The sequence below is a fragment of the Phalacrocorax carbo genome, chromosome 13 (assembly GCF_963921805.1).
Source record: "Phalacrocorax carbo chromosome 13, bPhaCar2.1, whole genome shotgun sequence".
NCBI classification, from domain to species: Eukaryota; Metazoa; Chordata; class Aves; order Suliformes; family Phalacrocoracidae; genus Phalacrocorax; species Phalacrocorax carbo.
The window spans coordinates 5371916-5397002 of NC_087525.1; the positions used below are offsets into that span (position 1 = coordinate 5371916).

At 55.4% G+C, this 25087-nt stretch overlaps 2 protein-coding genes across 3 annotated transcripts in view; one reads left to right on the plus strand and one right to left on the minus strand.

The window, feature by feature from the left end:
• The window catches only part of CDH23 (cadherin related 23), a 204714-nt gene that overhangs the window by 167514 nt on the left and 12113 nt on the right, over positions 1–25087 (plus strand). For both annotated transcript variants that reach the window (XM_064464641.1, XM_064464642.1), the window contains exons 35-45: positions 79–207; positions 1545–1772; positions 18233–18454; positions 18536–18655; positions 20976–21156; positions 22114–22247; positions 22494–22703; positions 22914–23021; positions 23555–23657; positions 24547–24672; positions 24759–24962. In XM_064464641.1, the coding sequence (XP_064320711.1) occupies positions 79–207; positions 1545–1772; positions 18233–18454; positions 18536–18655; positions 20976–21156; positions 22114–22247; positions 22494–22703; positions 22914–23021; positions 23555–23657; positions 24547–24672; positions 24759–24962 (1765 nt within the window). The remainder of the gene's footprint in view (positions 1–78; positions 208–1544; positions 1773–18232; positions 18455–18535; positions 18656–20975; positions 21157–22113; positions 22248–22493; positions 22704–22913; positions 23022–23554; positions 23658–24546; positions 24673–24758; positions 24963–25087) is intronic.
• On the minus strand, positions 5619–16521 carry VSIR (V-set immunoregulatory receptor). Its single transcript, XM_064464639.1, has 7 exons — positions 16357–16521; positions 11021–11476; positions 10213–10260; positions 8856–8963; positions 7227–7254; positions 6563–6750; positions 5619–6289 (listed from the first exon to the last, which is right to left on the minus strand). Exons 1-7 carry the CDS (start codon positions 16418–16420, stop codon positions 6252–6254), a joined length of 930 nt encoding a protein of 309 aa, XP_064320709.1. The 5' UTR covers positions 16421–16521; the 3' UTR covers positions 5619–6251.

The following is a 25087-nucleotide window of genomic DNA, read 5'->3' on the forward strand; positions in this document are numbered from 1 at the left end:
GTTTGAGTATCGAGGCTGCCTTCTTGGACCTGTGAGCTTAAAAATAGCATTTTTTTGAAAATCCATCCCCGACTGCAGATTCAAGCCTCAGACGGTGGTGTGCCTCCCCGGAGGAAGGAACACACTCTGAGAGTGAACATCCTCGACATCAATGACAACCCCCCCATCATCGACAACCCCTTCGGCTACAACGTGAGCGTGAGCGAGGTGAGCACCCAGCCCTGCTCCTCTCCTTCCATCCTCCCCACAGAGCTGTTCTCACCTGCCTTATGGTCAGACCTCACCTTGGATGATTTAAGTGTTGGTGGCCCCTTGCAAACCTCACCTTGGGTCATTTAAGGGTTGCTGGCCCGTTGTGAACCTGCCCTTGAGGTGATTTAAGGGTTGGTGGGCCCTTGCAAGCCCTCACCTGAGGTGGCCTCCTAGTTTTGGTCTAGGCGAGAGCTCTGCAGGCAACTTAAGCCCCTGAGGCTGCAGGGACCAGCAGGAAGGAGAAGTGGCTACACACCCATGGAAATGCCACCGAAGTGACACAAGAGGCGGCGCGGCGCAGAATAGGAATTGCTTTCAGGAAGCAGCTCGGCAAGAGCTCAATAATTAAGCAATAAAACACAATCAGGCGTGAGGAAGACAACTTATTTCCTGACAGTTTAATTCCTGGACCGGGGGGTTCTCAATTTGATGATGAAAAATGAAATACGAGTAATAGCCAGTGACACTTAGCTGTGAGGAAGTGCTGCTCATGATTAATAGCTTTGCATTAAAGTTATTGCCCTGTTAGAATTTTCTTATCTATTTAATATGTGTTCAGTGCTGGTTGAAGAACAGAATTTCTGTTTTGATTTCCCCTGTAATGGGATTATCCAAAAATAATTAGCCGAGCTCCGAGTCCATTACACAGCCTTCACCTTTGCACACACACTGGTTTTTACACCCTTTCAGGTTGTGCCAGCCTAGAAAGGACTTAATGTGGAGCTTTCTGTGGCAGAAAATCAAACCACTTCATCGCAAAAAATGGGAGATGTTGTAACATAAGGAAAAAGAGATGCAATTTTGGTGGGCAGTGGCTTTGGCGACTTAATGTCAAATGTCGCCTGTTAGTTTTATGCCATTTCTTTTCGAAAGCTAACGTAGACAATATATTTAATTTCAGAGTTTCAAACCAAAAACAGATCGGAGCACTCAAGCAAAGGGCAGAGCCTTCCATTACCAAGCCTGTGGCTGGTTCTCAGCTGAGCTATCAGTGGCAGGGAGGGTAGCCTTGGTTAATTTTTTGCACAAAGACGCACCTATTAATACAACATCATTTGCAGTAAGCACTGCAAAAATGGCATCCAGGAGCTGGTGAGGGACAGCAGCCTTCTGCTTGGCTCTGGGTGTTGGGGCAGCGAGTCTGGAGCCTCAAGCACCGCAATGCCAGGAAAAACCCACTCTATATTGGAATTATATTATTAGCGTTACTAATTACGTATTTTATATGTTATGAAGTGCATGTGATTTATGCCGTGTATCTCTGCTGCTCACCCCGCCGTCTCACCCTGCAGAATGTTGGCGGTGGCACGGCAGTGGCCCAGGTACACGCCACCGACCGGGACATTGGCCTCAACAGCGTCCTCTCCTACTACATCACCCGCGGGAATGAGGACCTGACCTTCCGCATGGACCGTGTCACCGGCGAGATCGCCACCCGGCCCTCCCCACCGGACCGCGAGCGGCAGAGCTTCTATAGCCTGGTGGTCACCGTTGAGGATGAGGGCAACCCCTCCTTGTCGGTGAGCCACCAAAATGTGCTTTTCGCGGGGGAGGATGGAGCTGGGCAGCACTGTGGGAGTTGAGCTTAGCGTTGAGATGTCAAGCATGGAAGGGGTGAAGAGGCACAGGGCGTGATGTTTTGGTGACCCAGCCGTTTGGGTTACGACTCAGGGTCCAGATCTGCTGCGTACAGGTTTGATTCAGAGCCTTCTTCGGCCCCTGGTCTTGCACGGCCCTCTCTTGTAGTCACTCGGGGAGCTGCTGCCTCCCATCCGTAAATGCCAAAAATACTAAGACCATCCCAACGAGCAAGCGTGCTGGTGGCTGCAGTTGTCCTGCTTGCTGGCTCCTGGCGCTCTGAGTCTGAAATGTCTCGGGAGGTTGCTCTCACCCGTCTCAGGGCAGGAGGTGGCTGGAGCAGCAGCTGAACCACGGTTCAGCTCACCATGGACCAATGTGTGCTTGCTTTGGTGCTTACAAATGAGATGAGCTCCGGTAATTAGCTCTACAGCCATGGCAGGCCCCACCGTGTGAGATCTGAGCAGCTCCTGAGTCGAGTTGCTGCCATCCGGAGTGCCCTGCCCGCATTGGGAGGGGGCTGGGCACGCGTTTGTGGGCTGATACAAGACCCTGTCCATCATCCTTCAGTCTGGGGAGGTGTCCGCCTTGCTTTTTAGCTACCAGCATGTACGAGTGCCCAGCAGGGTAACTGCATTTGCTGCAGCCTGGCTTCTCTCCCTCACACCTCCCCTGCTCCATGATTAGCAAGTCTCTTTATTTGTGCCTTTAAGGAGGACTCTGGTGTGGGAGAGTCAAACAAGCAAATAAGATTCGGGGCATTTTCCAGCCCCGAGTCCCTCCTAACCCCACGGCTCTGCGCGGAGGTGTGCAAGCACCTGCATGCACAAAGCAAGCGCCAATTGTGAGATGGGGAGGCATGACGCTCTGCGTGACACCTTGCCATCCTTCCTCTCCCCCACCTCCACCTTCTATCTCTCACCATCTCGCTGATCTCCTGGCACGGCTCTCGCTGCAAAGCCCTGCTCTACATTTTGAAGAAACAGGTTGCAACCAGCAGTGCAAACTGTGGCTTCCAACTCTCGCTTCAGTCTTTGCGCTTGTAACTCCTCCCTTCTGGGTAGTTCACATGCCTGCTTGTGTATCATCATCTTTTTCTTAAGCCACACCGCCACTGTGGCTTGAATCTAGGCAAGTCTCTTTCTCCAAAATGAGAGAAGGCAGCTTGGTCTGACTGCAACACCTGATGCTACAGCTGCATCCCCATTGCCCCGGCCCCCTGAGAGCATTGCTGATGCTGGTGGTGAGGAATGCCACGCACCAAGGCAGAAAATCCCATTGCCATGGCAATGCCCCCTTCCCTTCCCGGTGCCAGAGAGGACAAGTGACACAGCTATCGCGTCACGCTGCCAAAGCGCTGTCCCAGCAGCCTTGCTCGTCCTCGGGGTTTCTGCTGCACAACCACCACGTCCCCAGCGCAAGTTACTCCAGCAGCGACGATCAAAATCCCACCACACTGAGGCAAAATAAAGTGGCCGATTACCAGAATTCTGACTGGAGAGAACAGTTACGGCCCTTTGCAGAGCTTGAGGAGACTTAGGTCTTGTGAAAGGCTGTCCTGCCTGTCACTCAGTGACTGCTGGCCTTGTGCCTGGGTGATGAAATGATGCCCGTCACCTACTAGAAACTTTGGTTTCACAAGTCTAGGCTGATGCAATGATGCACGAAAGGGAATTATTGTCCATAATTCGTACATCCCTCCATGTGCTTCAAGATTTGGCCTTCTGAGTATGGGAGAGGCAGAGGAGACAGCCGGGAGAGGACTTGGAAGTCCTGTGGTGATCTGCGATAACCCGGACAGCAAGGGTGCACGGAAGAGTGGCCGTCCCCTTGGGAGCTGGAAATGTAGGGGCAAAGGGTAAAAAAAGGAAAGCATTTACCAAAAAAAAGCATTGCAGGAAAGAAAACCTTCACAAGCTGGTGAGTTGCAACTAGAGAGTCTTAATGTCCTTGCGTGGGAATTGCAGGAGTCACCTGGGCTCTGCCTGACTTAGGGGCAGCCCTGCAGCTGCACCTCCCCACGGGCTGGCCCGGCTCTGGAGCCTCTGGGACGGTTCCTGCAGCAGGAGGAAGGATGTTTGCCCAAGGCAGCTGCAGCACCCCCGTGCGCTGGAGCAGGGCTCATCCTGACACCCGCAGACCCGGGCACCGGCAGCGAGGCAGGGTGGATCAGCAAAGCTTCTCCTCACCGCCCAGATGCCTATCTTGCAGCCGCCCCCATCCAGGGCTGCTTCAGCCCCTGCTTTTTCTATTCCCGCCTGCCTGCTCTGAAACAAGAGTTCAGGTTAAGCACCGCAGCTCCTCGCTGTCCCATCAGCGAAGCCCTGAGTGCTGATGCGGCGGAAAAAAGCCAGCAGCAGAGCACCAGCTCGACGTGCGTTCCCAAGCCATGCGCTTGCAAGAGCTGGCGGCAGCTGGCAAGGTCTGTGAGGGCACGAGCGCCTTGCTGGGTCACCTTCGCCGTCAGCACCCGCAGCACAGTGCCATCTTCTCCACCAAGTGGTGGGGGCCACGGTGGTGGGGCCAAGGTGGGGTGCCAGCACGCAGCACGCTGGGGCTCCGGCTCCAGCATGTGTGGAAGGCTGGGTAGCCACCACCTCTTTCCCCTGAAGGTCTTCAGTTTTCCTTCTGGCCAGGTTTCCAGGTGGGAAATGGTTCCTGATGGCACACAGCGCCCTGATGTGCCGCACCGGTGCCTCTGGCAGAGAATGTGGCTTCTCAGCTCACCTCTGCCTGCCTACCGCACACGTCTGCTGCACGCGGCATCCCGAAAACTGGAATTCTTGTAGCACAGAGAGAAACCTGTTTCCAGCAAAGCTTTACTCTGTCATCAAAGAGTGCATTCGTTAGGGTTAGGATAGCAAGCGGAGAGACTCAGAGAGGGTTTCAGAAAGGTTAGGACCAGTGGACAGGCAAATCCCCCACGTGCCTTTCCAGCTGCAGCCACTGGGATGGGGAGAGGGAAGTGCCAGAGGCACTGGGTGAGCTTCCCCAGCAAATCTTGGAAAGGGGCTGAGCCCTGGATGGCGATAAAGCACGAATCCCGTGCTCAGGAAGTTACATCCGCAGTGGGGGCGTCGGTGCTGGCCTCACCTTTATCCCTCTGCCTGACTGGACCATCTTGATGTTGCTCTTGTTGAAGCCAACACTGGATTAATCAAACCCTGCAGCAGGCCAGGGTGTACCCAACCGACTGCAGAGGCAAACACTGTTTCCTCCAGCCACGTAGTGTGAAAATTCAGCGTGCTGCCTGGGATACTCTGGTATTGCTCAGGTCTGATGCTGTTTTGGTATGACTAATGTTTATGTTTATCTAGTGGCAATTTTTTCCCCACTTTACAACAAAAACAGAAACAAGAGGGAAAAAAAACCAAACACGCCCTTTGAGTAAGTGTCTACCACAAGGTTTTATCTCCTTGCCAGGGACTGAGTCACACCGGAGCCTGACTCATGGCTTCTTTTGAATAAGCGATGCCAGGGTGCTGCGTTTGGATGGAGGATGCTGTAAGGGCACCCGCATCCCCTGGGGTATCACAGGGTTCTCCCGGGGTGGCTCCGGGATGGTCCCTGAAGGCAGTGGCCCCGGGGATGGCTGCTCAGGCCGTGCTGGCCCCAGGAGGATGGGGGGAAGCCAGCCGGAGCATTTTCTCACTGCCCACTGTGTGTCCTGCCTCCGCCTCTCCGCAGGGGCTCTTGGCCACATCACGGGAACACCCTCCAACACCCTTCAGATGAACTTTCTAATTTACAGACATTAAAAAAAACCAAAACCAAGCAAAACCCATAAATACCATTTTTTTCTTTTAATCTCAAATAGTAATGGAACAAACAGGAAGATGAATTCCCCGATCCCAAGCTGAGGATAAAATTGAAGCAGAAATAAAGCTCCTCCCGATGTGTGTCCAGCAGATAATGCGGCAGCTTCCCAAATCCATGGCTGTGTCAGAAGGCTGGTGGGGAAGGAGGGCTCTGTCAGCAGCAGGGAGCCTCTCCCCTTCCTGTTTTGCAAAGACAAAGGTGACTCTGTTCTGTCTCGTGGTGGATACAGTACTTTACCATCCCTTCCCAAAGAGGATGTTCAGTCAAAGATGCAGAAACAGGTTGATGTTGCAGAGCTTAAACTCCTGGCAATAACTTAAATCCTTGGGGATGTTTGCAGGTGTGGGTTGTTCTTCCTTCTCTGCACCCCCAATTTTCAGCTTAAAAACTGAAATCCAGGCAAGACAAATTCACTTCCAGCCTGAGGGCAGAGCCAGGACAGGAGATGAGGACAGGGCTCCTGCACTCAGCTTCATTTTTTAAGGCATTTCTGCCTGTGGCGACGCTGTCCTCCCGGAGAGGTCTCAGCTGGGTGAGCACGGTGCAGCAGCTGCCTGGCCTCTCCCAGCTTTGTCTGGGGGATGTGGTTTCCTCCGCGGTCTTTAGGCTTTCAAGGAATTTGGTGAGTCGGGAACAGGATCTGGAAAAGGGCAGACCAGGCGTATTAGTCTGGCTTGCAGCTGCGGGGACGCACTTTGGGAAGCGGCCAAACTCTGCTTTCATTGACTGCACTGGAAGAAGCAGCCTTGGGTCCTTCCCATCTTCAAAGCCCTGGGACTTGATGTCCCACATAATGCACAGTTTGCAGCCGATATTTAACCCCAACTTTCCCATTCACCCCCCTGGCTGCCTCTTTCCTTCCCATTCCCCCAGCACTGGTCCCCATGGGGGCTCAGCATCACCAGTCACTCACCCAGTGTTGGGAAGAAGCAGTCCCCAGGGCCGGGGGGGGACAAGGGGGTGCCAGGCTCGGAGAGCAGGTGCCGGCCAGACTCAGAGGGCTGCCGGCTGGCCATGTAGGAGAGCTGGGGTCGGGGCCGTGGCTCCGTGCTCACTGAGGGGACTGCCTCGAAGACAGGGTTTTCGATGCCCTGGGGGCTGCTGCAGGAGAGGAGAGGGTGTCAGGGCTGGAGATTCGCATTTTTGTTTCAGGAGCCTTTTTTACCCCCAGGGTTTCGGCTAAGCACTGCGAACAACCAAGCAGGGCAGGGAGCAGGTTCAGGTGGTGGCACCTTGGCTGAGAGCAAGCGGGGAGCCTGCTGCAGCAGGGGAAGCTTAGGCAAAAGGCACCACGGTTTAGAGCTCTCCTAGGGCGTGGGGAGACACATACCCTTGGCACAGGCAAAAAGAAAGGAGGCACTTCCCACTCGGAGAGAGGGAAGAGAAACAGCAGCTGCCCAGAAAGGGACAGGACCCTGGGCGTGGGTGCTGCCAGCATCCCCCTCACTCTGCCTGCGAGGATAGGCTCCGGCTTTAAGAGGAGGGGAGGAGAGGACAAGACCATTGAGGGGTCTGGGATGTGGGTAGAGGCGGTGTGAGGAGGTCAGGGAGAGCTGGAAGCACGTGAATTTCCTCACCTCTCCATTCTGACGAGCTCATGGGCACCTGCCAAAGACAAAACAGTTGGTGTGCGCACTGGCAGCGTGATGCCCAATGTCAAACCCAGACCCACTGCCAGCACTTTTCTGGTGTCTCATCCACATCCAATTCCTCCTCTTCCTCTGCGTTCCGCCCTCCCTTTCTCCCTTCTTCAGCATCAGCCTCTTCTTTGCACCCAAACCTCCCTTTCCACATCCCTGCTGCCTGCAGCCTCCTGCCTTGCTTACTCCCCAGCCCAACCTCCTCCCAGATTGAAACTGCAGGCTCCAAAGAAGGGGAAGGAGGTGCTTCCACCAGCACAAGGCAAGGCGAGGCACAGCTGTGGTGCCTGGGCTGCAGCCTGGCCCTGCTCATCCCTGGATGCTCCCACAACCTGCCCAGGACGCCTTCCTGGGGCAAAGCACCACCCTGGTGTTCGGCTGCCCCTGCATTTGTCTGAGCAGTACCCTGTTATTTATTTCCTCATCCCCTTTGCCATAGCCGCAGCAGATCCCACAGCTCGGGTGTGCCAGGTGGCTGCACAGTGAATATCCGCAGCTGAGCTGCACAAGTTTTGGCCCAGACCATACCGGTGGAAAGCACCTGGTGGAAATAACCTGTAGCTAGCTGATCGGGCTTATTTTCCCTTCCAATGCCAGTAACAAACAGTGCTTCTCCGGAGAGACCCCAGAAGCAAGTCCCTCCGAGTTTTGCCTTCCCTCTTGGGTTAAATAGCATCCAGGTGATGCTTTGCGGCACAGGGGAGGAGCTGCACCCCAGCCATGGCAAAATGGATGCACGAAGGCATGCAACCAGTCTTTCTGGCCAAGGGTGGATATCGAAAGTGCAGTTCCTGTTCTCGTGGCTGGCATCATGCCCGCTGCTGCTGCAAAACCACTTCTCCAAAGGATGTGCTCAGAGCCACGCAGCTGCCCACCGAGCTCAGTGAGAGAAACCGCAGGGCCCCTGGCTTCCCCAAGGCCTGATGAAATGGCTCTGCCGGTCAAGGTATTGCCCCTTTCTGCTTAATTACTGAAATCCCTGGGAGCAGAGTGCAGGCAGGAGCCGGCAGCTGGCTGCACCTCGGCGCTGCCTGGTTTTCTAGGGCTGGGGCAGTGGGGAGAGAGGTGGCCTGCTGCAGTCCTATTGCCATAGAAATGTAAGTGGTCTTTTTAAAGATGGGGGAGCAAAAGCATGAATAATGCTTTTTCAATCACTCCGGAGGCAAAAGTGCTATTTTGGCTGTGTGGTGGAGAGAGGGATGAGTATACGAGCCTGCTCCCACAGCAGATGGGGAGGAAAGGACTCAGCGGGGAGGGGGCCTGGCAGCATCTTTGCAGCCTGAGTGCCCCCAGCACGCTCCCGGGGTGCCTTGCAGGTGCCGCAGGTCCCTCTCCTACTCCTCGCCGCAGCCTGCAGGCATGCCCAGCCCTTCCAAGGACTGCTTTGCAGGAGACACCTGGCAGGGACCTCACTTTGAGCTACCTTACATGGTGCCTGTGGGACTCGGGGCAGCCAAACCCACTGGCCCCAGCGGGACACGTTCCATCCCATAAAGGCCAAGCTGATGCAGCCCGGGAGAAGAGATGGGTGTCCCCGCTGGCGGCTGGCGAGGGGAGGGTACGTACGTCTGCTGCTGACCGCTTGTCTCTGCTTGTAAATCAGGAGCAAGATGAGGGGCAGGCAGAGGATGCCCACAATGCAGGCACCTGTCGCCAGAGCGGCAGCCGTGATATCTGCAACAGAAGAGGACAGAGCTGGAGCTGGCAGTGGGGAGGGTTTGCTTTGTGTTTCCTTGGTTTCCTCAAGCCATAGCAGAAGCATGTGGCAACACCGGCTTTGCCCCATGCCTGATGCGACATGACTCCTGCACACACGGGTGGTCTGCTCTTAGTGGGATTCACGCTGGGATGCATTGCTAGTTGTGGAGATAAGCTCTGAGACATCAGTTTAGGACCTTGACCAAAGTCCTTCATTGCTGGAGGACACCCCAAGGTCTGTCTTTGGTCTTCAAGACCTGAGGAGAGAAGCAGGGCCCTGATAAAGCCCTTGAAGTCAGCAGAAAGGCTTTCCAGAAGTGCTGGCAGCTTTTGTGCACATCTGTGGCCACCAAGGTCCATGTGGGACGGCTTGCAGCAGGGTCGAGGGCTGCCTAAATCAAGGGCAGATTCAGCTCAAGCCCTCCTCTCCTGCACATCTCTTTGGGGAAGCAGCCTCTTGCTCTGGGTATGTTTGCAGGGGAGCGATTTTTTTTTCCCCCTTTTTTGCCCAGCAGGACAGGGCGTCCCAGCATCTGGGACTGAGGGTTTGAGGCAGAAAGCACTACTCATGGGGAGGATGGTGCAGTTTCCTATGGCTGGGCTGGCCTCAGCAGTGCTGCAAACCAATTTTAGCAAAATCTGCCCGTTTAGCAGCCAGCAAATGGGAGTAGACAGTGACCCACGGAGAGTCCCCCTGCATAGCAAAGTGTGGGCACCTGCAGCATCTAGACACAGCACCGGGGGAGCCTCATGTTGTCTGAGCACTCAAGCAAGATCTGGGTTTCCCCTGCTAGAGCATCTCTGCTCAGAGAGAGGTGGCATGGGCTTGGGATGGCGGCAGGGTGTTGCAAGATGTTCCTGTGACTCTTTACCTTTCTGTCCCTTCCCATCTACTCTGGCAGCGGCTGCTAAATCCCCAATTGCTTTTTTTTTGGGGGGGGGGGGGTTTCAGATGCTTTATAACTGTGAGGTGAATGATCTCCACAGGCTTCAGGACAGTCACGTCGGGTGCCATGGAAACAGGCCAAAGGAGGCTCTCCTTAGCCTGAGGACGTGCCTGTCAGATGCACCCCATGGGGACAGCCTTGGAAATCACTCTCCCAACACCTGTCTGTGAAGTTGCATCTGGACACTGGTGTGTCCATAGCAAGTGGCCAACCCTAGTGAAATACACAGGCCAGGACGGTGAGCAGTGCAATGGAGAGAGGGTTTTTTTTCCCTTTACCTTTGCTGATGGCAGTATGAAACGTGCAGTTTTGAAGCCCTCCTCTGCCTGCGGAGGAGAAGAGAAAAGCGTGTTAGATCTCAGGGGATTCACTCAGGTACCACAGAGCTCCCACACCTGCTAGCTGCGCTTGCCTTTGCTCACCAGTACCGAGAAAATTCAACCAAAGCAAGAGTTTAATCCTGGGACTTATGCCGAGATTCCTGCTGCAAGACCCCTTTTCCCTGGCAGGGCCTGTCCCTGGCCATGCAGGCTGGTGGATTTTTTTGGTCTAAAAGTATCTATCCTAATGTTGTAAGTCAAGGGCAGAGGATGCATCCCCCTCCAGCTCACGCCTCCCCGGGCAGCTGTCTCTGCTGGGCTGTTGCCCCGAGGTTATCTACCAGCCCTGTGACCCAAGCAACCCCTGCAGCCCTTACACTCGGCCTTGCCCACCAGCCAGCTCCTTTTATTTTGAGGTTTGTTTTCCTCTCTTAGAGAAAGAGGTTGAGGAAGATCAGTGAAACTATGTAGCACAGATTTTATTACATTCCAGCCTCTTGATTTATTTTTTCTGGGTGTTTTGGATTTTTTTTTGTTGTTTTTTTTTTTTAAATGTTCCAGCGCTCTCTGGCCCTGAGTCAAACCTTCAACATCTGCTGCTCTTTGACTCTTGCAGCATGGCTTGGGCTTTCAGCAACAGCATGCCCTGGCTCCCCAGCCTCGATGCTGCACCCCAGCATCGCCGACCAGCCCTTACCTGCCACCTTGCCCTGATGCGCCCCAGCACGGGCGCGGGACTGGCAGGGGCTCCCCTTGCCCCCCTCACCTTGCTGGATTTGCAGCTCCACGAAGCCATGCGCGACCTGCACGGTGTGGGGCTTGCCGTGCTCCCGCTTGGCCTCCACAGCGTAGCAGCAGTAATTCCCACTGTCCTGCAGTGTCAGGTTCATCACCACGATGTGAAAGGCACCGTGGTGGTCAGGGACAAATTCCACCCCGTGATGGCTGGCTTGCCCCGCGAGAGGGGATTTTTGGGTGCCGTTGCCCGGCAGCTCGTGGTGCCTGCCTGCGTCATGGTGCAGCTCCTTCTCCGTAATGTTGCGGATGTGCTTCTTCTCCGAGCAGCTCTGGTCGCCGTTGCTGCTGAAGTACCAGGTCTTGTAGAGGAGGTCGTGGCGGTCGGCGAGGGGACCGCTGATCCGGCAGGTCAGGGTGACGTTCTGGCCCTCGGGACAGACGCAGAGCGAGTACGGGGTGGTAATCAGCAACGCTGCTGGCCCTCCTGCCAGGGAGAAGGCACAGCGGCTGGGTCAGACCCTACGGCCCTGGGTTTACCCTGAGTTTATAGCAATATGGGGATCCCTCCCCAGACAAGCACCGCAAACCCCACCACTGGTGTTGGCAGAGGGATGGTTAGGGGTTACGGAGAGCATTCAGCCTGCAGGCAGAGGGAGAAAAGCCGCCACCTGTGCCCTTAGGGCAGGAAAAACTCATGAGCTCCCCATATCCCAAGGGCAGGGAGATTGGAAGCGCAGCGTGAGCCCTTCGCTTGCTCTATAGTGGCATCCCAGCAGGACTGGGAGCACAACTTCACCTTAGAAACAAGCCCTGGAGGAGAGGCATGCTTTAAATATAGCTATGCATCAGTTTTTAATAGCAGCAGGGAGGCAGAAGTTTGCCCAGGGCTGGAAGAGCTGGCAGAGCAGGGCAGCGTGGGGCAGGGAGGTAGGGGTCTGCCCCAGACGCCTGCTTATGGGGCATCAGACCACTGCAAAGCAGGGCAGCAGGAGGCTACGGCTTGCAAATGAGGAAATACAAGTGGTGCTGAGCCAGCTGCAAATAAAAAGGAGATTAAAAAAAAAAGCTAGGAGGAGCCTGCGCCCCCCCAACCCCCCCACCCCCCCACCCCACGAGATCAGGCGGGGCGTGGGTCCCACCCTGCTTGTTTTTCAGCCTTTGGGGAGAAGAAGGGGGAACTGGCCAACGCCGACTGTGAGGAGCTGCTTGAAAATGAAAACAATTTTCAGAAAGAAATCCCTAACTGCTGCTGGTTGCAAAACATGTAATGGGAAGCCTGGCAGAGGTGCAGGAGCGTGTCGGGGGGCGGGATGGAGGGAAGCAGAGGAGCGTACCGCAGTGTTACTGGTCCCGTCTCAGCATGCCGGTGGAGGGTACCGGTGGGCAAGGGGAGCTGTGCACGAGGGGAGAGAAAAGAGCAAATATGGGCGAGTCTTTGGTGCTTTGGCCCCACCACCACTTTGTGTTTGCAGAATTGCAAACATCACCTTTGAAAGCTGAAGAAAAAGCAGACTCTGGGTTCTTTTTCTTTAAATTATTGAAAAAAAGGGAGGTTCCTGGGGGTGCTTTGCAACAGAGAAGATGGTATGATACGAGATGTTCTTGTATTTTGGTAACATCCTGTTGTGCCATTAGCTCCACCACTGTTTCACTTTGAGGTTTTTCGCTTGCTATATAGGGCGGGCGTCAATCACAGGTGAGGTGTGCTGTGCTGCCCGCAAGCCATCCAGCGGGCGAGAGGCTCCCCGTTGCCAGGCCTCCCGGAGAGCATCCTCCTCTGGGCAGGGTCACCGCCCTGACACAGAGCTCCACTTGAGAGAGTGAAAGTGAAAATGTCACCCGTGCCTTCCACCCCTCATGGTTATTTATGGGTTTTAGGACGCTGGTGATCTCCAAGCCCTGTAAAAACAGCCATGAAGCCCCCAAGTCCCGGCAGCCTGCCTGAGGGTGCTTTGCAGGGAGAGGAGGGTTTCGGGAGGGGATCTGCCCCTTCGGACCCGCCCTCCCCACCCCACCCCACCCCCCGGCCCTGGTCTGCAGCACATGGTATCGAGGAGTCCCACAGAGCTGGGGATGCCGTGACCTTTGCTGAACCACTCCGGCTGATCACTCCGGCCTCCTGCAGGCGCCTCAGCCAGCTCTCCACGGCACGTGAAGCAGCGCATCCCCGGGGCTGCTCTGGGGCAGAGGTTTGCATGGCCTGAGCTCAACGCTGCCCTGTTCCTGCTTGTTTTCAAGCCCTGGCTGGTCCCCATCCTTGGGTGCTGCTGGGGCCGGGATGCCTGGCCAGGCTGGCTGGGGTTTGTCACACGGTGGAGCAGGTCCCCCACCTCCTTGTCAGCGTTCCAAGCACAAAAGGCACCTCAGATGTGCTTCTCGATACCTGCTGCAACAGGAAGTGCCCCATTCACATTGTGGGTCCCCTGGGAGCCAGCAGAGGGGAAGCCAGGGCTCTATTGGAGGAAGCTACACTTCCAACACCTTGCAAAAGTATCTGCGGGAGTCTTTGTTTTACACATACGCACACGCACACAAATAAAATGGGGCTGTCCCGCTCGTCCCCGCACAGTTTGCAAAGCTGTGCCTTACTAAGCCATCCAGCCTCCACCTCCGGGGCTTGATGGGAACCGTCTGGATGGAAAGTCAACACAGCCCACGCTTTCGGCAGCAGCACCCAGCCACAGGGAGGGGCAGAGAGTACCACGTGTGCAAAGCCTTCAGCATTACCAACTTCTCTTCTTTCTCCCGAGCAGAGGAAGCCTTCCAAAAGCCATCGAGTGGAAGAGAAAACAGCTGGAGAGGAGAGATGGCAAGGCATGACATGCCCCATAGCAGCTCCAGGGAGGTTGTTCCCTCCCCAAGAGGTAACCAGGTTTTAAAGCCATGCTAGGTGCCAGATGGTGCCAGGAAGACATGTCTTCTGTCAGCATCTTTACACTAAAACTCGTGGATCTTAATCTCCCTCGGGTGCTGTGAGCTTCTTCCATGCCAGGTTTGGCTCCATCCCATCCCGGTCGGACCATTCCCTTTGAAGTCAGCGCCGCTGGCGAATGCCAGATAACACCAGATGCCTGTCTCCGCGCGTCTCTGGCTGAGAGAGCCTGGACCCATCAGGGTCCGAGCCGAGAGCTGTCGTCTTGTCACCATCTGGTAAAGACAGAGCAGGCCTCAGGCAGGTGCCAAAAGTGCCCCTCTTCCTCTTTGGCACCTCGTTATCTTAGTCTCCAACCCGCGGCGTTGCACTGGTGTGAAACAGAGCCCAGTGCAGCACTGCTGCATCCCCGGTGCCGGCACCACTGCCTAGCTTGAAGCCTGGGAGCTCTCCTTGCAGAGAAAATGAAATGCAAAAAAGCACCAATGCTAAGGAGCCTCTGTTGCTTTTCCAACCAACAACTTAAATAAAACAGGATTTCTTGCCAAGTTCTGGGTTGGTGACCAAAAGCCTCTCCTGGCTGCTTCTCCTAATTTTGGTTCCTCGCTCTGGCAAGCAGGTGTTTGATTTACGCTCCTGTGACTTACAAAACGATTTCCACATCATGCCACCTCTTCCCACTCCAGGAAAATCTGGGTGGGATGGCTGCAGCCTTTGGAGAGGCTCACCAGCCGCAGAGGAGTGCCGGAGCAAGGAACCAGGCTTTAATTCCTCTTCTAGGAGCCTTTGTAGCAGCCTCACATGAAAGTGCTGCAAGCGCCATCGTCACTGTGCTGTCATTACGCTTCAGAGTTATCAGCCAGGTGAGATGTGCGGGGGCATCAGTACCTCAGCACAAGTACTTACGGCAGGAAAATAAAGAGGAGAGAAGAAACTTACTGAGGATGCCAGCGATGCCCGTGTTAACAGCCCTCGTCTCCCGCACCCTGAGGAGCCAAATGACCTCTCAGCAGCAGGGCTGCTCCCCGGGTACCCACCATTCAGGCCGTGGGGAGAGCAGCCTGTTGCTGCTGCACCTGCCAGAGTGACCTGTCTTGCTCTTCTTCCAGCACAGCCCGGCTTGGGGACAGGGTCACAGCATGGGGTTTGCACTTGGGATGCAATTTTGGAAGGCCCGGCTCAGCTGCCATCACTTGCATGGAAAGGAGCCGCTTCCCCATCCACCTAGATGCCAGTGTCCCCAAACTGCGTAGGAGCTGGATGTCTCCAAGCCCTCTACTTCTCCATCAAGCCCTGCTAAAATTAGTCAGGGGGGACAGAAAGTTTTGGCAGGCACATGGTTGCGCGAAGCTCAGTTCCTCTGGCACCAGGCTCATGTTGACCGTCGGTGTCCAAGCTCGTTGCACCACAGAAGGCTTGATGGTCAGTCCCAGCACACCAGATACGTCAATGAAATAATCTAAAGCCTCATGGAGCTGCTGAGAATCTCTCCCTGATGCCGAGAGGCACGAGTGAGAAGCAAAGCACACTTCAGTCGGCACCAGCCTTGTTGTTCCAGAGGAAAGAGGAGAAAGGACCCCGTGCCCCTTCGCAGGGGAGCATCATTTCTTCCTGGGGAATACGCCAGCAGAAATCGTGGAGGCAGTTGTTTTGCTATCCCGGGACAGAGGGAGAAGCCAAGGCTGACAGGGTGCTCATCCTCTGCCCGCTCGCAGCAGGGAGTGAACACGGCCCTTCCCAGCTTCGTTCTCTTACCCTTCATTGACAGACGAACTGTGGTTTTAATTGCCACCGCCCCTGTTTCACCACCTGGCCCCAGGGCCCCGGTATGGTGCAGAGTCAGGCGTGCAGCAACCCCCCCCCTCCCAGAGCATTCCCCCGCCATGCTGGCGAGCAGCTGGCGAGCTTCCAGCGCTGGGAAGCGCTCGCTCAGGGGAAGGGAAACTCAGCAGCCGCACACGGTGGTTCTGGCCCGGCTGGCTGCCCACCCGGAGAAGCTGCCTGGCACATCCCAGCAATTACGATGGAGCGGAGCATCCTTAGAGAGGGCATCGCACAAACCGCCTCTCTCCACTCCCCTGGGGGCTGATGAAAGGCTCCTTTCACTCTTGCACGGCCGGGGCAAAGTGCCGTGCTGGAACAGGGCAGCTTTGCCAGCTCAGGATCCTCGGTGGGGGGCTGGCAGGGACAGGGGGTGCTGCTTTCCTTCCACACACGAAATCAAAGCGAAGGAGGAAGGAGGAAAACCCAATCCCAGAGTTTTAAAAAGGCAGCTCCCCTGTGGCCTCTTTCCCCCAACACAACCAGCATCACATGAAATGCTGACTTGATCCCACACACACACTCTGAAATGACAGGGTAAGAAAGTAAATAATCCCTGAAATGCCCCAAATTCCTCATGCCGAGGCACAGCCCTGGGCTGGGCAGACGTGGTGCCCCGGCGAAGCGAGTTTCTCTGCGCTGGGAGGAGAGGAAAGCGAGCGGGAGCTTACCGTGGGAAGCGAGCAGGCAGAAGATGGCCAGCAGCAGCCCGGGCCCGGGGGACGTCACCTCCATTGCGGCTGGGGCGGCCGGGGGGTGCTTGCCTCTCCGGAGCCGCCCGTACACTCTGAGCAGCCCCGCAGCGGCAGCCGGACTTGCATACACAGGAAATTTCATTGAGATATTGCATGCAGCACTGGAGAGAACTGAGAGCACCCCCAGGAGGTGAGATGTGGCAGGGAGCTGCGGGTGGCTTGGGGGGGGCGCGGCAGCACCCCCACAGGGCACCCACGGATGGATGACACTTCAGTCCCCACCCGTTTGGGCAGCAGCGCGTGCATCTGCTCGGTTTTTTTCCCCTTACAGCATCTCAGGGTGTAGCTTAGAGCAAGCAGGTCCCCCTGCACGCGTTTTCGGGGTGCACAGGAGGTAGCTGAGGAGGATGCTCACTGTGCCAGCGGAGCTGTAGGTGCTCAGCCATAAGGAGCTAGGTGCTGGTCCCCATACTTTCCCAGGTGGGAGCTGATCCCCTGGCCCAACATCCAGCTTGCTTGATTAAAGCGCACTTTCCTTGTAATTATTGTTTTTCCTGTGTTTGTGAGGATTAAGTGGGCAGAAACCCTCCTGGGATGAACAGGAGGCAGGTACAGGGAAGGGTAATTCAAAGCGGTGCCAACTCAGGGAAGGGAATGGAGCTTCCCCCAAAACAAGGGGAGCAAAGCATCCACCCCCTCTCCCCGGCCCCCCCAGAAGGCCTATCTGCACAGGGCGGGGAGCCTTACTCTGCCCTCAAATCGCAAAGCAGCACCACTGGCCGACCCACGTAACTCCTGGAGCTTCACTTCAAATTCAAAAGGCATTAACAAACTCTCCGGCCACCTTGTTTCAAACAGTGCAGGCAGGCACCTGCTCCCTGGAAAGCGGAGCCCGTAGACACGTGGAGGTTTGCAAACCACAGGAACATTTGCTGCTAACCTGCTCTGAATTTGGAGCATGCAGTGAGACAGAAAAGTAGCTAATTATGTGTGGCTTTGTGGTTTTTACAGCAAACATGTCTGTGATGCTCTTGTCAAAAATATAACTCTTCTCTGGCAGGAAGAAATTTGTTGCTGGCGGAAGGTGTAGACACAAAGTCCAGAGACTCCAATAAAATGGTTTATCTGTCCCGAGCCCCCATCTCTGAGCTGAGCCCTTAGGCAGGGTCGCACACTCTTGTCACCTCCCCATCCCCAGGTGTGCCTCATGGTGATACAACCAGAAGACAAGCTTCAGTAAGGATATCCAAGTGCCTGTGCAGGGTCAGATACAGCTGGAGGCGGGTCAGGATAGGCTGAGCCTGACCAGAGATGAAACTGGGGTTATCAGGTAGATGATGGGACCAGAGGGAGAAGGGGCCGGGTGTCTGAGATGCTCATTTTTATTCTTCTCCTGAGCCATGGCAGCATCATCTCGAGGTACTTTCCACCCTACCATGTTGCCACCACGGTAATAACGACCAAGGAGTCCTCAATGTCAAGGTGAGGACTCACACAGGCCTCCTCCAAAGGCAGCAAGGCATGATGGGGTTAAACCTCCGGCTTTACCTCTGCCATGGGCTGCTCTCCAGTGTGATGGTAAAAATCGGGTGAAAAGCAGAAGGATCCCACAGAGACATGCTTTGCTTGGGAACAAGAGTGTGATTTAATCGCTGTACCCAACCATTACCTGGAGATGCATCTGCAGCCACGGCTCATTTCATTCTGAGCCCTGCATCCTGTTTGTGTCCTTGGCAGGGTTGAGCCCACATTGGTCATTGACCTTGACAGGTCCAGCCTTCCCCAGCCAGCTCCAGGGGTTGTGGAGCAAATCCCTTCACAGTGCTTAACGTGATGTCCCCCAATCCCGCAGGCCTCCACCACGGTGTATGTCACCATCCTGGACGAGAACGACAACGCTCCCGCTTTCCGGCAGCAGCTGTATGAGGTGACCCTCGACGAAGGTCCCGCCACGCTCAACGCCACCCTCGTCACCGTGCAGGCCCTGGACCGGGACGAGGGACCCAATGGCACAGTTGTGTACGCCATCACCGAAGGCAACATCTTGGGTACCTTCCACATTGACAGTGCCATGGTCAGTAAGGATGCCAGCCCCACCCAGGCCATGCCCCCATCCCGCTCCACTCACTCTGGCCACTCTCCCTTCACCTTGCAGGGGCAGATCCGCACAGTGAAGGAGCTGGACTATGAGATCAGCCACGGCCGCTACACCTTGATCGTTACCGCCACTGACCAGTGCCCCATCATCTCGCGCCGGCTGACATCGACCACCACGGTAAGGAGCTGCTGTCAGGGTTGCGACACTGCGGCCTTTGCGGGGTCAAGGAGTTCCCCGGCAAGCGAGCAGTTTCACATCATCTTCTTGGCCACATTGGACACTTTCAAGAGTCAGCTGGACAGGGTGCTGGGCCATCTTGTCTAGACTGTACTTTTACCTAGAAAGGTTGGACTAGATGATCCCTGGGGTCCCTTCCAACCTGGGATTCCGGGATTCCCAGTGGTCACCTGTCACTTTTACCAGCGGTCATCGGTTGCTTTTCCCAGCTGCGGCCAGTTTGCCCAGTTGCTGCAACGCTACTCCCTCATAGGGGTTGCAAAACAGGGACGTGGGCAAGGGACGCTTGTGGGTTAATTAGCCCAGTTATTTGGTCATGCGAAGGCAGAAACAAGAAATTCCCTGAATTGCTTTTAAGTTGCATTATATTGCTTTAGAGGTTCCCTTGGTTCTTCTTGCCTAAAGGGACTGTAGGCAGTAAAGCATTGCCAAAGCATTAATTTCTGCTTCATCTTTATCTTCTCAGATTATTTATCTGCTTTTTAAATTCCTTTTTCATTCCTTGTATGGAAGTTATTTAATGCCTCTACTATTTTTTGCTGCCTCTCACTATAGCTCTTCCATTTCTCCTGGGCTGCAGTCATGTGAACCTAGTGCACTGCTCAAAGTGTAGGGAGGGCAGATTAGCGGCTCCAAAGCAAATGTTTTACAGGAATTGAATACACTGATTATTTTTGTGACCGAAACAAAAAGTTGATGAGTTGTAGGGCAGACTTTTCCATGCCCAGAATAATTTTAGGATCTGCAAGTGGAAGGGGCTGGTTAGATCTTGTGCCTTGGCTCCCTATTGCGGACCATAGTGCCTCACCCAGATACTGAGCCAAGCATTTTCTAGTCCCTTAAAGGAGATAGTTTTTTTATGTGTGAAGAAAAAAGATAAACTTAAGGGGACACAGCAGTGTGGGAGATTTCCATAGATAAAATCTGGCTCTACAAGCCTGGCAGCACTGTGCTCCATGCTTCAGATGCGTGCATCTGATACTGCTGGAGATGCCTTCCTGGCCCAGGAAAACTGCAGCGGAAACCTCGAGACCTTGGGTTTAACTGCCATCAGGGAAGGTGGCAACTGCCAGCGTACTGCAGGCGAAGGAAGAGCTTTCCCTGCTCTTGACCCGAGCAGAGACATGAACTTGGAAACCCCTTCAGCAACACGTATCAAAGCTAGAAGGGATAGGCAACATCCTCCCTGCACAGCCCAGGGAGTTTCTGCCAGCACTGTATGAAAACATAGCTTTTAGGAGGAGGTTTAGTGGTTATATCCACTCTGATAAAGCATGCCAGCCTTTGTTTTCTCCACTGCTAGAAACTGGAGCAGATACTCAGATATACTCATCTGTAAAGATTAGATTAACCAGTAACAAATACCAATCTGATGGACTTTTCAAACCCAGAAGGTCGGAAAGCTCCTCAGTTTCAGTATCTTTCTCTTAACCACCTGTACCATCAAACCTTAATCTCTTATTAGCCACCGGAGACCGTTCTCCTTCAGCAGGGCTTCTCCTCTGTGCAAGTTCCCCGAAGCCAAGCAAGGGGGCAACACTCTTTTCAATATAGTATAGTACAGATCTATATAAATGTCTTCTATGAGGTATGACTTATTTAAAAAGCAAGACTCAAGTTTGTTGGATCCCCAGCTTCGCCGGCAACCCTATGGTCTGCTCTGTCCTAAAATTGTTGATGCTTTCCCCTTCTGAGGTCTGTAGGATTGATTTCTAGCCAGCTAAGTGTGTTGGGGAAAGGGATGCTAAGAATGGAAACATGCCAGAGGCATCGGTGATATTTTGTGTTGGAATAAGGACGCAAACTGGAAATTTTTTACAGTTTACTCAGCATTAAGAATTAAGCCCTTGGTGAGCAAGTGTGCAGCTGGCTGCGGAGATCGGGCCTTCCAAACTCATGTCTTTGATGGTCAAATCATGTCTTTGTTTTTTCTCTGTCCAGCTTGGGTTTCAGTATATGAATGTGGAGAACATTTGGCTTTTGCGTTGACTTCTCCATTGTGGTGCATGGCCTGGAGGTTGAAAAGGGTCCCACCTGTGTGTGGCTGGAGTTTCATAGTGTCGCTGTAGGATGGGCATGATTGGGAATAATGCGTTTGAGTCTCTGAACTGTGAGCTGGATGTTTGGTGAATGCAGCAAAGCCAGAAATACAGGGGGTATTTTACAATGGCCATGGTTTCCCACACTCATGGCTAACGAGCTGGTCTCCCTTTCCATCCCTCTCCTTTCACTGCCCTCCTCCCTCTTGCTCTGACCACAGGTGCTGGTGAATCTCAATGACATCAACGACAACCGTCCCACCTTCCCTCGGCCCTACGAGGGTCCCTTCGACGTCACAGAAGGGCAGCCCGGCCCGCGTGTCTGGACCTTCCTGGCCCATGACGGCGACTCAGGACCCAGCGGGCAAGTGGAGTACAGCATCATCTCCGGGGACCCCCTCGGTGAGCAGGGTCGTGGGGTCACCACCTCTCCTTCTGGCTCCCCCCATGGAGGAACCCGGCTGGCAGGAGCTGGCACAGGAGCACAGGCGGAAGCTTTCAGAAAAGCCATCCTCCCAGCTGGGCGCTTCTGTGAATTCAGCCTTTCGACACCAGGAAATCCTGTTTTGAGCAACAGGAAACTTAACCTGTTCATGGCCAGGCAAGGGGGTGGCCGGGGCTTGTGCAAGGGAGGGGGGAAATCTGCTAAAGAACAAAGGCCAAAAAAAAAAAAGAAAGGCAAAAAATCAGACCGCAGAAAGAGAAATCATGAGCTGCAAGTACACAGCCCCGTCCCCTCAGCCCCGCTGGGTCTGCAGGGCATTTGGGGACTGAGTTGCTCTGCACCCCATGCTGAAGCTTGTAGCTCTAGCCCCACCAACACCCAGTGCAGGTGGCAGAGGAGCCATGGGCATCCCCAGCCATGGGGACGTATGGCTGACCCTCCGTGAATGTCACCGTAAAGGTGACTTTAGCCCAGGGCATCTGGAAGGCAGAGCCCAGTGCCATCTCCAAACTGACCCCACCGCACAGCTTTTCCAGAGCAACCAGGATGCAACTCCTTGGCTCAGGGGGGTCCATGCCGTGTAGCCCACCCTGTCTGGCCATCATGGGGCATGGACAGGTGCTTGGAGGGCTGATAGCACCTTCAGAAAGGCCCAACCAAGGCTTGTGAGCACCTCTTACTTGGCCATTCAACCCACGTCCCCTGCTCTTGCTGGTACCTGTGGGTGTACCGGTCCCTGGGATAGAGCCCAGCTGCCCACAGTCGTCCCATATCTGCAATAATGGGGTACTGGGGCTGTTGTCCCCAAACCTGCTGTGGTGCCTGTGCCCTGGCTGCAAAACAAGCCACCCCCCTGGGCAGCCAGGCCATTGGCAGCAGCACAGCACGAGCCAGGGCCCCGCTGTCTCCGGCAGGGGAGTTTGTGATCTCCCCAGTGGAAGGGGAGCTGCGGGTGCGGAAGGATGCTGAGCTGGACCGTGAGAACATCCCCTTCTACAACCTCACTATCGCCGCCCGGGACCGGGGAGTGCCCCCCCTCAGCTCCACAGTGAGTCCCCCAGGACAGCGTGGGTGGTGTTGCAGGGTACCATCCTGCATCCCCAGCCCCTTCCTCAGGGTCTCCTCTGCCTTGTCTCTTCTTCCATCCTCTTCCTTCCCCTTGTCCCTGGGACTTTCCTCCCCCAGGCTGTAGTGGGCTGAGTGGGGAAGCCCACCTCTTGCCTGTGGGGGCAAGAAAAGGATGGGAGGGGTGAAAATAGGTGCCACATGCCCTCTCCACTTCTCTCCCTGGCAGATGCTGGTGGGCATCCGTGTGCTGGACATCAATGACAATGACCCCGTGCTCCTCAACCTCCCAATGAACCTCACCCTCAGCGAGAACACCCCCGTGTCCAGCTTTGTCACCCGCGTCCTTGCAAGGGATTCAGACAAGGGGCCAAACGCCCTCCTGACCTTCGACATAACATCGGGCAACATGGAGAACACCTTCTACATCAACAGCACTGTACGGCCCCGGGGATCGCGGCCGCCCTGCACCGGGGGTTGGGATGCTGGGCCGTGGAGGGTGGGCACTCCTGGCCCCAGAGCCCTGCCTTCCCTGGGCACTCGCGGGTGCTATCTGGCATGCTGCCTTCCCTCACCATGCCCTGGCAGGAGATGCCAGTAAGCACGTTTCACTTCTCCTGTACCTATTTTCTCCCTTTTTTCTTGGTAGACTGGCATCATCTACGTAAACCGCCCACTGGATAGAGAGCGGGTGGCAGAGTACAGGCTGACCATCACGGTGAAAGACAACCCTGAGAACATACGCAATGCCAGGCGGGTAATTACAGACACTGCCGGGGCCTCCGGCAGCACAGGCAGCAGGGCAGATGGGAGAAGGGGCTCCTGCCGGGGCCAGAAGCAGGTGGTGCATTTACCCACAGCGTTTTCAATAGCAGCCTCATTCCCCCAAAAACACCTGGGGGTCACAAGGAGGAGGTTGCAACCCACTCCCCATCAAATAACAGGAGTGGTAGGATTTACAGCAAGTCCAAAATTTCATGTTCACTCCATGCAACAGCAGCAGACGTCACAGAAAGTAGGACAAAGTTGGGCTGGAGAGCTGGACAACAATGACACCAGAGCATCCTTTGGCCCTGCCACCATATCCCACACACCACCCTTTGGGGTGCAGGCTGGGAAAGGATGCCCAGCCCCGTGGTGAGGGTCCCTGCAGACCCTCCAGGGTGGTCCAGGGAGCACAGCATCGTGGCTGCACAGGGCTCCAGCTTTGACCAGCAGTGGGAGAGGCAGGAGGTGAGCTCAAGGAAAGGACATTGCGGTCATAGCCCTCTTGTCCCTGTTTTCCTTTAGGATTTTGACCTGCTGGTCATTTCCATAGCAGATGAGAATGACAACCGCCCCCTCTTCACCCAGAGCTCTTACCAGGCCGAGGTGATGGAGAATTCGCCCCCAGGTAGGTCTCCCTTCTCTCCCTTACATGGCTCCTGGAGACTCCCTTCGGGGGCGAGGGAGGGGAGGTGTCTCCTGGCTGTCGTGCAGGAGACACAACCCTGAGCAGGGAAAGGCTGCAGGTCAGTGGGAAGGGGATGCTGAGTATGAGGGGCTCCTGCTGACCACCCAGGTAGGTCAGCCTCGAGGAGACCATGGCTTTAGTCCATGCTGCTGGTGGAAACCCTTCCCGGCACAAGTCAGACCCAACCCTGCGATAAAGCGGCCCCGTTTGGGAATTGCTTAGCCGGTGACAGCAAGACATGCGCATGGTCTAAGCTGAGTCCTAGAGTCAGCCTTGAAGGCACCAACCTGCCCAATGTCCCTGCATGGGATGGGGTGCCATCCCTCCATCACCAGCACCTGGAGCTGCCTTGCTCTGGGGGTTAGAGATAAAAGAGCCCAGCCTGTCCAGGTAGACATTTCCCAGCCAAATTGCTAGACATATTCCTCTTCTTTTTTTTTTTTTTTAACTTCTTGCCATTTAAATTACTCCCTGCTCCAGGACCTCAGGTACCTCCCTGTCCCGCCATCAAGGGACTTCCCAGCCAAAAGGTTTGGGTGCCACCAGGTGATGCCCTCGGTGGCAGGGTGCTGGTGCCACCCACCTGACGGATGTGTCTGTCTGTTTGTTTTTAGCTGGACGTCCCGCCGCCTTGCCTGGGCCCCGCGAGTCGGTCTGCAAGGCTGCAGCAGCTGCCCCCCCCGCTGCCTCGTGCCCCGCGAGGCCCCACTCTGTCACCTCCTCCATCCATTCATTGCCGTCCCTCATGCGTCACCGGGGCGGGAGAGGGACTGGGCGGGGGGGTCCGCAGGGGGCTGCCACCCTACCTAACCCATGTCATCCCATCCAGGGACTCTGGTCACAGTGCTCAATGGGCCCATCCTAGCTCTGGACAGTGACCAGGGCAGCAACGCCATGGTGACCTACCAGCTCCTCGAGGCATCCCCGGACCTCTTTGTTATTGACAACAGGACAGGTGGGGTGGCTCAGCAGGTCCCAGTCCCCAGCTCAGGGCCGCCAGGCAGACATTGGGTCTGTCACGGGGCTTTTCCCCTCATCCAGGTGTCATTTCGGTGAAGCCCGGTGACGTGATAGACCGAGAGGCTTTGCTGGACCCTTGCCTGCAGTTCACACTCATGGCTCTTGATGTGGAGGGGCTGAACAGCACCGCCAGCCTTACAGTGACTGTCCTGGATGACAATGACAACCGCCCCATCTTCCAGGCGGCGTCCATCACAGCACGGCTGCGAGAAAACAGCCCCCCAGGTCAGGAGAGAGCTGAGGCTGGATGTGAGAGTGGGTGATGGAAAGACCTGGGTGTCCCCCGGGACTGTGACGATCCAGCTCCCAGTGCCAGGGGTGGCCAGGATGGGGTAGAAGGGAAAATTTTT

Excerpts from the sequence above, each read along its gene's own strand:
- VSIR (XM_064464639.1), bottom strand. The coding sequence starts at position 16,420 with ATGGAGGTGACGTCCCCCGGGCCCGGGCTGCTGCTGGCCATCTTCTGC. Across the intron at positions 11,477-16,356 it reads CTGCCTGCTCGCTTCCCACG|GAGGGCCAGCAGCGTTGCTG; the intron begins GTAAGCTCCCGC and ends TCTCCCTGGCAG. Across the intron at positions 10,261-11,020 it reads GGAGCTGCAAATCCAGCAAG|GCAGAGGAGGGCTTCAAAAC; the intron begins GTGAGGGGGGCA and ends TCTCCTCCGCAG.